General features: G+C 45.3%; 1 protein-coding gene across 3 annotated transcripts in view; it reads right to left on the bottom strand.

The window, feature by feature from the left end:
- Nucleotides 1–7,177, bottom strand: part of LMO4 (LIM domain only 4) — a 17,103-nt gene extending 9,926 nt beyond the window's left edge. The window contains exons 1-2 of one of the 3 annotated variants that reach the window (XM_081056277.1): nt 6,361–7,177; nt 3,368–3,606 (exon numbers count right to left, since the gene is read on the bottom strand). In XM_081056277.1, coding sequence (XP_080912403.1) covers nt 3,368–3,603 — 236 coding nt within the window. In that variant the 5' untranslated portion in view covers nt 3,604–3,606; nt 6,361–7,177. Of the gene's footprint in view, nt 1–3,367; nt 3,607–3,821; nt 3,991–4,031; nt 4,183–6,360 lie in introns of those variants that run through there. The other 2 variants (XM_081056279.1, XM_081056278.1) reach the window with 2 other exon arrangements.
- Between the last annotated feature and the right edge of the window lie 4,832 nt (nt 7,178–12,009).

Genomic DNA, 12,009 nt, shown 5'->3' on the forward strand with positions numbered 1-12,009 from the left:
CTGGGAAATGAACTCGCAGTCTGGCGGCGCCTCGGTTCCTAACGCTACCGCCTCCCCAAACAGCCCCTCCACCACCAGTACCCCCATCCGCGGCCCCACTTCTGGCTGTGCCGCGCTCACTGCGGCTGCGGGCGCCATGTGAACCGCCAGAGGAGCCGGGGAAAGCAAGCGCGACTCGCTCGCCGGGCTCCCACCTAGCGCTCGCCCCCTCGCGGGCCCGAGGCCGCCGACCGACTGGGCGCCTCGACTGCGGCCTCGGGCGGCGCCGCCTCCAGTCCGGCCTCGGCCTGGCCGGGCGAGAAAAGCCTCGCCCTGGACCACCACCGGCGCTTCCGGTGCGTTTTCTCGCCCTCCCTGGACCTGGAGCCCCACCCGTCGGTCACCGAACTTCCTCCTCTCTGCACTTTCCGCGCCAGTCTTCGAGGCCCGAGGTGGGGGGGTGCAGGAAGGGTTCGAGGAAAGAGAAACAGTTTCTGAAGCTATCTGGTGGCGCTTGGATTGAGCTGGCTGGGGGGGGTCCAGAGCTAGGGAGGAAGGGGACAGCACTGAGGTTTGCGGACTTTTGAAAGATGCAAACAGGCAGATGTGGGCCCCTTTAAGATCCACCCTCCCCCTCTCTCCCCCCCGCCCCCCCCCCCGCCTTTCCCTCCCTCTTAGAGGCCAATTTTGTTAATTAAATGTTTTGTTTGCGACGCAGCTCTCATTCATTGCGGACACGTCATTCGGAGCAGATCTAAGCCAGAGACCAGATCTCATTAGATAAAGCCCATCAGAACTAAGAAAATGGAGGAGCCACTAATTAAAGCTTTTAATTGTGCGGATTCGCTGCAGCAAGGCAACCGCTTTATCTGAAATCTTGGAGGGAGAGGAGGCTGAAGCCCAGCTCTACCCAATCCACATTAGGTCGCCCAGGGGGGAGGGGACTGGGGAAAAGCAGCACACCCACTTTGTCCCTCCACCCCCGCCCCTCCCAGCTCTCCCGCAGCGTTTTAGCCAGATCTTGGTTGTTTTCAAAAAACCACAACCTCAAAGTGAGACAGTTTAAAAGCCCTTAATAAATCGCTCTGTGGTACCAGCCAGGCCTTAGAGCCGAAGGGTCGGTCCCCTTCACCTGGCAGCAGGAGAGCGGATTACTCCACTCTTCGGTGGCCTCCTTGCAGAATTGAAAGCTCCTCCAACAAGTGTCCCGGAGGGAGACGGGGGAGGGGGTAGTTGAGAGGAAAAGGAACGCGCGTGCCTCCCCACCTTTCCACCCTTTTGGCATCTTGATGGGCAGAGAGAGGGAACAATGAAGTAAGAGTTCAGAGATCTCTTAAATTGAGGGGTAGGGGACGGGGAGGGGCGGTGATCAGCTGCTGATGAGTCCTGAGAAGTGAGAGCAATTTGGTACAGAGCTGGAACTCATCCCTCTGGGACAGATCTAAGGTTCTCTGGATAGCATCTAGTTCAAGAGCAAGCCTGGCTCCAGTTTTCAAATCCAGAGGAAAAAAGAAAGGAAGTGAGAATATGGACCCAATTAATTAAGGCTCTGAGGGGGGCACACATCCTCCACCCTTCCATTAATCCAGGAGAAAACACCAAATGGCCAAGAATGGGTAAAGGAAAAGAGGCGATTCCCAGGAAGCCACTTGCCTAAACTTGTCCTGAGGGAATGCAAGTGGACCCATCTTCTTTTTAATTAGTGGTAATCAGAAGCAAAGGTTTTTAGAAGGCACTTGGAGAAGAGATGAATCTGTACCATTCACTGGGTCTGAACAGCACTGTCAATTTTTCCACTTCAAACCACCCTCCTTTCTTACCACAGTTTTGCTCTCTATTTAATTACAACACTGTCAAAGCTCATGGCATTGCTTGGAAGGAGGACCAGAAAGCATTACACTCATACTCCTGCTGATTTTCCAACATTTACTTCTAAAAAAACACTTAGTGAAATTAATACTGCCATCTTAATTTAAAAATAAAAGCCCTCTCCCTTCCTATATTTCTTTTACTTGGCTGATTGAGGATGTCAGCAGAGTGGACCTAAGTTGCATTATTGGAATAACCAAGTGTTATTTTACTCCATCATTGTACACTGATGTATCACTGGGGTAAGCATACACATACTCAATTCTGAACTGCATTGGGATCTTTCGCAGTTTTAGACGCAACGTGAGGGAAGCACAATAGAGCTAAAATTTGAGCAAATATCTCATCCACTGACTCACTGCCATTGAAGAAAATAAAATTTTCTACTGATCACTATAAATTGTTTAGGGCAGAAATTTAAATAGAATGAAATTCTTTTTAAAAGTGAGTGGTTCTTGGGTGCTCTCTACTATCAACGGTGTGCGGTGTGCGTGTGGTTTTTTTTTTTTTTTTAATTACTGGATGTTGAAACAGAACACCTCCTAGAAGCATTCATGTGCATCAGTCTATCAAACCATTTACTCAAATTAAATGTGTAATCCTTCAAATGCCTGTTTTCAAATTAATGAGTTTAAGTAGGTTGAGTTCACCTGAAAAGATCCTATAGGCACCTGACCTCCTGAATTCTTTCCATTAATTGCTCTGAAACTTGTTGGAAAAGACTGCTTACAGGGGCATATGAATGTTCCTATACATCGCTTTCAAGTGCAAGCTTAGTGTAATTCCATAGTCTCTTTTCCTAAATCTCTTTTGGGGACCCAAGGTAGTGATACGAATGAAAACAAAAAACCCAAAATCTGAACATTTCTCAGTTGAAAAAACTGCAAATTTTACATCACAAGCCCACACAAACCACACTAACATTGAGCATTACAAACCTCCAAGTAACAGTATGTAAAGACAAATATTACCATTTTTTGTTATAAGAATTACAAGTCTTTAAACTGATGAGTAATCAGCATTGTTCACAAGAAGCACAAAAAACGAGTCAGTTTTCCACTCAAAAAAGTTTAAAGGTAATTAGCCATCATCATAGGCAAATCATTTCTCACTAACTACCCTTTTAAGTCAATCTTTTGTGTCCAGAGTTTCTAATGTAGGTCCCTACCTTGCTTTAAGAGAGCAGCTTAACTCCCACTTGAAATGTTTACTTTTCGCAGAGGGTCCAGTTAGGGCTGACTACTTAAAATTTTCCAGTGCCCAACCTTTGCACACTTTGTGGGTCCAGTTCCACCAGATGGGCAGTTTTTACTTAGTATGTAGCATTCGCCATTAGTTTATCATAAAAATTGTAAGACTGACACATGCTTCCTGTACCCCTTAAATTGGGCCAACCAGGTTTTTGAGGTGAAGACTACAATGTATTCTCATAGGAGCCCTACTTCTTAAAACCCCTGGTAACCTTTGGTCTTGCCATTGCTCTGCTCACCCATCTCGGGGAAGGGCAGCCAAGTCTTACCTAATGTAGTCATTTCTGCAAAGGATCATGCCGCTCTTGGTGTAACAGGACGTGCCGATGTCGCCCAGCTGCGCCTGGCAGCAAGAGCACTTAAGGCACCGGCTGTGCCAGTAGCTGTCCATGGCATAGAGCAGAAAGCGGTCCGCAATCTTGCCCCCGCAGCCTGCGCACCGCTTCCAGGAGAGGGAGCCGGCGGTCACCGGGGGCGGCTGTGAGCTGCTGCCCGGATTCACCATGGTCTGCAGAGAGCGGGAAGGGGAAAGGAAGAGAAAGACAAAACAGGGGCGATGCAAAAGTTAGTAAGCGCCGTGTGAGCAAGCATACCCGTTCCCCCCAATCTCATCCCCCCCCCCCCAACTCGAGCTGTTGGAAGGAAGCAGCAGGGCAAGGGCAGGAAGGAGGGTGAGCCGGAGAAGGAAGGAGGGAGCCTCGCCGGCAGCAGCCGCCTGTTTACTTTTCTCAAGCTTTGTTCTGGGGCCACGAGCTCCTCTCAACTTTCCAGCGCTCGCCGCTGCTGACAATTTCAGCTTGGGTACTGTCAAAACTCCGAGAGCAAGGCTCCGCGGCGCGCTCCACCCCTCGCGGCACCTCCTCCCGGCCCCCCGCCTCCGCCCACCGCCCCCTCCTCCGCCGCCCGCCTCCAGCAAATGAGGGTCAAACCCACCCACCGCCGCGCCCGGCCCCTCCCCAGTCCCGGCCGAGCCCCGAGAGCGAGCTGAGCGGAGCGGGGAGGCGGCCCCTGCCGGAGCCACGTTCCCTCTCGAGCTCTGCCCTGGGAAGTGCAGCTGCAATTCACAAGTTGGAAATAGTTCGGTTTTCTGAAAGGGAAGGAGGGAGGAACCGGCTGAGGGGAGATGGAGAACGTGGTGGTGGGAGGAGAGGCGCGGGGACCCAAGGAGGGGGGTGCGGTGTGTAAAGTTGCGAAACTGGTTTTTCGTATTTTAAACAGCACATTTCATATGCCTTTGTGGTGACCGCCATCTCCCATTATTGTTCCAAATCTCATTTCGTTTTGAAGATCAATGAGTGTTTTCTCTGGGTTTTCAGGACACAGGCAAGAATAATAGATCATTGAACTTTAGGATGCCTGTTAACTTCCTATACAAACACTCTCCACTTTGGTCTCACTAATCTGCCCTTGATCAGCAATTTAAATGCTAAAGCTTTGTTCCTCCAAAAGGGGTGGGGAATACAGATAATATGCGAGAAGGCACTATTAAAGGGTGCACAAGTTAAATTCGAGCCAGTCCTGCTGTCACCGAAAATGCTTTTAAAAATTCCCCACTCTTTCTAATGAATGTCATGAGAGAAGCAACTGGGGTATAATATGGGAATCAATTTATAAAGCTTAGCCTAAACCGATTAATTTGTTGCCTCCAATCCTGAGTCCAATAAAGTCCTAGTGTTCCCCCAGTCACTTATTCTATAAAAAGATCAAGTTATTTACTGCCAATTAAGCAGCCTGTTTTGTCTTTGTCCTCTGTAAGCCGAGAGTGTGGGCTCCCCCCGAAGCTCCCGGCTATCTGCTCAAGACATTCAGCTGATACCTCAGAAGGGAGAGGGCGAACTTTGCCTGTCCCCGGCCCAACTTGGCGGCTGGAGAAAAAAAAAAAAAAAAAAAAGAAAAAAAAACGAGGGGAAAGGAACGAAACAAGCACTCGGGTCCTTAAATAGGCCGATTTTAAACACATTTCCTCCGAAAGAGTCCCGGAACGTGTGTCCAGAGACCGCACAATAAACCAGAATAAGAACTGCACCAATTAAGCTGTAACAAAACCCTGAGACTTTGGAAACAAGACCACTCTAAAACCCATTAGCATTGCATTTATCCGAATGCATCATACCTTTATGTAAATTGATTTATCTGATGCATTTACTCGAGGAATTGCTTTTTGTTACAATTTCAGCCCTAACCCAAATGAATCTGCATTTCCTGCCCTAGGTCTTTAAACTGTTTCCCTCAACGTTTTAATCGCTCCGAATTCCTTTTTAAAAGGGGAGAGGGAGGGAGGAGATTCCAAGCTCTTCCCCGCCCCCATCTTTGGTGAGAGGTAAATATATATGTATATTTTTTTGAAAAGGAAACATTACACTGAGAAAAGCATCCAGTAACCCCATTAGCTAAAGCTCTTAAGGACAAGCAATACCTTAATGCTGATTAAATCTAAAAGAGATGAATCAAGAGGACTGACCAGAAACTGACTCCCCTGATAACTAAGGACCGGCCCTCATCAAGTTTCATTTAGAGTTGGAAAAAAAAAAGAAAGCTTTTAAGTTAAATAGGCTTATACTCCAGTAATTACATAGCCAAGCAATTTAGGTCCTGGGATAGTCAGTGAAATAGAAAGCAGAACTGGCAGCTAGAGGCAAAATCTGCCCCCCTTTAACAACGTCTCTGGTGTTTTTTAATGGAGACCAAGGGAGGGACAAATGTAGCGCTGGCAATTTGTAGTACAAAAATGGATGCTTAATTCATGTCTTGATTTTAATTAGGTGATTCACCGGATTTCTCCTGGATTGGAACAAAAGACTTATAAGCCAAGAGGAATTTTTTAAAAGACCAGCAATACCGAATCCTCACTTAGGTCATTTCTGCCACTGTTTCAAAAACACTGTTTACTAGAAGGGGGGGTTCATGACTATTCCCCCCACACTACTTCTCATACTTAAATCCTCCTTTCAACACCCCCTGCCTTTCCCTCAGTAACTGAAAATCTCCCCACCCCACCCCCTAGGTCCTCACCAGCCCGGTCTCGGAGAACCCTTTTGTAAGCTGGAACCGCTACAAAGCTGGCGGCCCGGGGCTGCCGCTCCGTGCTAGCTCGCAGGCCGGCCTCGGTAGTTTGAGACTCGCGCATTATCCAAGCCAACGTATTGTTTACTTGCAATTTGGGACGGTCAAGGGAAAGAAGCCAAAGAAAACAGCCCCGGCCCCCACAGGCCCCCTCTTCCCTTCCCCCTCCCTGCCCGCGGTTCCCCAGCCGTCCCCTTACCTGCTTTTCCCCTATATTGCAATATTGCGAGAGGCGGCGGCGGCGAAAAGCGAGTGAAGCCTCTCGGCTTCCAAGGAAGGGGCGCCTTGGCTGGAGGGAGGGGGAGTTCTCGCAGAAGCAGGAAAGGGGAGGAGGGGGCTACGGGCTTTTTTTTTCTTTTTTTTTTTTTTTTTAACGCGTTGCTGAGGTTGGGTTGGGGGGCCCCGCGTAAGTGGCTGGCGGCCAGGAGCAGAAGTGTCAGTCTCAGTCCTCGTCCTCGTCCTCCGCCTTCGGCTCCGCGCGAGCAGCGGCAGGAGCCCTCGGCCCGCGCGGCGCAGCTTCAGGCGCGGCGCAGCGGCAGCAACTGCTGCAATCGCTGCTGCAAGTTTGGCAATGTGGCTTCACTTTGTAGATTCCCCCGCCCGGCGGCCCCCGCCCCCGCCCGCGCTCCTCCCGCTCCTCCTCCTCCCCTCCACCGCCTTCCTCCCTCCCGCGCGCTCGCTCGCTCGCTCCGGGCTGGCGGCTGCGGCGGCCGCACGGCCAAGCTTCCTGCACCTCCGGCCAGGGAGCGGCTGCAGAAACAACAGCCCCGGGAGCGGTGGCGGTGGGTGCGGAGGCCGGGGGGCGGGCGCGCGGGGAAGGCGGGGAGCTGCGGCCGGCCGGGCCCGGCGCGCGGGAGCCTGCGCCGCTGCCGGGGCTGCTGCTGCCCGGCTCCGAGGCGGCGGCGGCGGCGGCGCTGGCCTCTAGCCGGCTCGCTCGCTCCCTCCGCGGCTCTTACACGTGTGTTACTGACAGAGCAAAACCCCAACTACTCCCCGACTCTGCCGCCGACGTCAGCGACCCTCAGCCACTGGGCGGCCGGATTGTTCAGGCGGAATAATAAAACCTGCCAATCCGGGGAAGGACAAAGGGATGCCTGAAACGAGGTTCTGGGGGCGGGGGAGAGAGCCAGGCGGCGGCGCGGGCCGTGGCAGGAGAACGGAAGGGCCCGAATGAGGTGTGGACTGGTGACCAGCGCGCCGCGGACCTCTCCGAGGCTGCCTTGCGCGGCCCGAGATCGCAAGCGGAGGCGAGGAGGCCGCACCTGCCTTCTCCGTGCTCCGGGGACCCTCGGGACCCGTACCCGCGCGCCCCTTGGGGATTGCCCTCCCCTAGCGCAGAGGCGAGATCCATAGGAAACTTCACATCTTTCTCAGAAATGGGTCTCTTCCTGTTTAGGAAAAAAAGTTCCCGAAATCTTAAGGCGGTGGACTTCACACACACACACACATGCAGAAGAGGTGATTAAAAAAATTAAAATAAAATCACGGTGATGGAGATTTATGAACCTTAGTGGAAGTCTAGTTAAAGTAAAACTACGTAGTAAGGGAATCAATAGATCCTAAATAGTGTTTGCTTCCTTACCCCTTTCTCATTAACCAGAGTATAAACCAAATGCCCACTAAGCACTTCATAGATATTTATCAATTGTTGGTGATAAAAATATCACAGTACTGATTTTCGAAGTTGAGGAAAACTTCTGGGAGGAAGCCTTCGCTCCTCCATTCACCCGGCTGTGGAGAATGAGGCCGAATTTCTCATAGCCCTCAAAAGCAATGAAAGTAATTGCAAAATTCGCAATCTCACAGCCCCTGGAGAGTAAGAAGGGTCACTTCTAGTATAAATCAAGTTTTGAGGAATGCTTTTAGGGTGCTAGTCTGAGAGTCCAGGGCCAAAGCTCAGCGTGGATGCTTGAATATCTAGTCATTCAACTTTATCTTCTCTGCCAAATGCGTTTAATAAATCTCTGATCTGAGGCTAATATTAGGTCTGATTATTATTACTAAGTTCCAGAGAGATTTTTCTGGTGGAAATTATCATGAAAGTGCAAAGCCCTTCTGCTAAGTATCATTAAGTAAAACCAGCCTTGTGGGACAAGTTTTCATATTGTATTACACTCAGTATTGCTGGATCGAGGAAAGAAACCTGCAGGAGAATCTGGCTAGACAATGCAGATGTTAAACATCTATGGTTTTAGTGTCTGTGTGGGGATTTCTGTCTTTCAAACCATCAAAATTAAAGCTGCAAAAGAAACAATAATCATTGCCTATAACATCGAGCAGAGCACATTTTAAATACCAAATTGAATACTCATGTCTTTATATTTCTAGCACCTCAGAATTAAATGACTTAATTTTATTGATTGGTATTTAAAATTTCATTTTTATAATCAAGTCACTTTGTGCACGTAGGAAAAATATTTTTTAAAGAATCATTAAAACTATAATAGTAATTAAAATGTCCTGTACAGAAAACAGCTGCAGATGGGTGTGATTAAAGGGCAACTTAAAAAGATACAATATTCCTTGAAGGTTAGTAAAGAAAACTCAATTAAACCAAATGAGGAAAGGAACCCCATAAACAAATAATGCACACATTTTAATTCCCTGGTTCAGTTTCAATTTGTTAATGATTTATAATAATCAAAAAGAGATGACACAGGCTCTTAGTGGGCTACAGTGAAGTTCTGATTTGTCATGTACAGGTAAATTTCCTTCTCTGGGCCTTAATTTACTCATTTACAAATGAGGGAATTAAGCCAAGTGGTCTTAGTTTTCCCTCTTTTTAAAATGATTTTCTTAAGTACTATACATAATACATAGTTCAATAATGAAGTGTGGTACTGTGGGTATTTCCTGAAGTATGTATGCTAAAATTAAATCTTTATCTTAAAAGGAAATGTTAGGAATTTAAGCAAGCACATGTGCAGATGTCACTGAGTAATTCCCCAGAAAATCCATGTAGTTACTGTGGAAAGAAATGAGAGACGGCTAGATAAAACTTTGAATATATGTCTCCAGGCTGGAACCGGCCTAGGAGGTGGTTTCAGTGTTAGTCTGTGTGGAGTGAGGTCTTGACATATGTCCTGGTAGATTAGAGTGGGTGGGGGTATATTACCAGAGAGCTTTATTTGCTGATGTGGTTATAGAAATACAAAAGAGATAATGGCTAACAGTCTCTCTTCTGAGGGGTAGGGAGTAAATACATTGACTGTAATCAAAATTCAGGTGTACTTTAACCACAGCGCCACCTCTGGGTAGTTTTTATTTCTGCATTCTTTGCATTTTGCCGTCCGTGCTCTTCTGGGTAGGTAGCAAGATTTGTGGTCTGAAAGTGAGTGCCCGCTTCAATGAAAAGCAATGTCAATCTTTTATTTCCACTGATGCTAACCTCACAAAAACTGTAAACACACACAAGTGTATTATGGGAAAGGGAGTTCTATATCCAGGTATTCTTCAAATAAATACAAAATAGGGCTCAAAGGAATAATCCTGGTATAGAGTAAAATTACCTGAACTCAAATAATGTTATATTGCGCCCAGCAGTTCAAGAAAATTCTGCTGACATCATGCATTCGCCATTCAGCCTACCTACCTACAATGAGAAATAAGAGTACAGTGCTTTGGAAAAGAAAGAGAAACTCCAGTTGTTTCTTTCTTGAATAATTAAAAGGTAGAAAACATATTGACCCTAGATCAAGCCCTCATGCCTCCTAATAACCTCCAAATTATTTGTTCATATCTTCCTTCTTCTCATTTAAGTACTTTAATTATAATCATTTTTCCGTTCACCAAGCGACAATTCTCTAAGAATCTCCCATGGGCAGCCAGAGGTTCGCACACAGACCCATGTTGCCTTCAATATCTTGAGAACAGCCAGATTATTTGATGCTGATATGGCAACCTCCAAGACAAAGGTCCCCAGCTCTGTCTCAAGAAAATATATTTTATTCTTTTAAAGCCAATGCAAAACTGGTTTTGAAAGCAGTCTTTTTAGGAAGAAATTTTTTTTTTCTTAGTCTGCCTACCTTTATTGCTGCTATCATAGGAATCCCTTGAAATCTAAAGGTTCAACCAAGGTGAATCGAAGAAGCTGGAGTCTAGGACAACAATTTCAAAATGTAAAAGGATGAAGAGAAGAAGAGGGCAAGGTAGTTACCTTACCGAAAGATGTAATGAGAAAACACAAGGAGGAGGAATGGCAGTTAGGTTCCTGCCAGTTTTGTGTGGTGGTGGTGTTAGCTGGGGCTTGGGAAGGTACTACACAATCTGCAGCAGTTAGGGAGACTGGTGCAGCATTTCAGAACAGGGGTTTATAGCAAACAACATATCTAGAAAACTACATTTCAAAGAACCATATCCTGGCTTCAAATACTGATAATGTTACTTTAAATTTACTGACTGCCTTTTGTTTGTATTTCTCAAAATTCCCTACAAATATCTCACTAAATATTTCATGTGATAAAGGGGTAGATAGGTGCTGTATTAAAACATTCTTTTTTTTTTTAAGCAATCCAAATGTCTAAATTTGGTAAATGTCCCACCAAGTTACATTAATCGGCATTTAAGAAGTGCTATCCTACCTCTTCTATAGGATAATATGAAAGCATAATGAAGTGGATTTTATTGCAATAAAATAACTAGAAAATCACTGAGGAAAACAAACGACATTGATGTTGTGATTAGAAATATAATTTAAGACGTAGACTTTTGCATTTAATTATTCTATTTGATTAGGACATTTGAAACTCTTGGAGATGATGGGAAAGGTGATAAATATGATGGCAAAGAAGAAAATTACATCTGTGACAATTATTTTGCCTGACGTAGCAGGACCACTTTTATTATAGGGGCAAGAAATGACTCCTTTCTTCATATATGTTTATTAGGGTAGGAATACGACATTTAAAAGCCCTCAGATCTGCTCCAGAGCTATCAGTAAATCTTGATATATGAATATATTTCATAGTGATGATATCATAGGAAAAATTCTTTGGCCTATTAATACTACCTACTTCTAGGACTGAGTACTATCAACAATATTCAAGTGCAAGTGATATTCTGCATATATTATTGCAAATAAATTATCAAACTACATACACAAGTATCTTATATGTTCATTAGCATCTTCTAAATGGTCTAGTGGGTTGACAGGCAACGCTTATTAAAGCCGAATTAAATTTTATTATGGATAAATTTAATTTTGTAATAGTTACAAAGGTTATGTAGATGACGGGGCCATTTGTGTATATATGTGATGTGATTATTACTAAAATATGTATTAAAATTATAAATCCAGTAGAAAATAGAAATTCCATTTAACATTAGTTACAGTTCCTCTCCAAGACAATAGAAATGAACATTTATTGATGGAGAAACTAAAACATTAAAACATAATTCATTATGTTCCCACTAACTGTTCTTGGTTGAAAAAAAAAAAGGCTAATCATTCAGAAATTTTAAGTGCCCCAAACTATAGCTTCTTTAGTTAGTGTCACTTTTACAGTATTGATATAATTTGACCTTTTTCTCTATGTAGATTTGTAATTAAATGTAATATTTAAACTATAATACTGGTCTCTATTTGCTCACCAAAAAGTTGATGAAAATATGATATTTATTAATCTATTGTAATGAATGACCCTGGTGGAATTAGGGGAGTTCAATCCATAACTGTCCATAGACATGAAAAACATGTTTTTCTACTCTTTATACTGCCATAAATTTTTTAGAATAAAAAGAAAAACCCGATATGGATTTTTTTTAAATAATAAAATTGGATAACTCAATTGACTAAAATGTGTTCCCTCCACGCAGAGGTACACATTATAACGTCATCATTTATATTTCT

Source organism: Rhinolophus hipposideros, assembly GCF_964194185.1.
Source record: "Rhinolophus hipposideros genome assembly, chromosome: 8".
NCBI classification, from domain to species: domain Eukaryota; kingdom Metazoa; phylum Chordata; class Mammalia; order Chiroptera; family Rhinolophidae; genus Rhinolophus; species Rhinolophus hipposideros.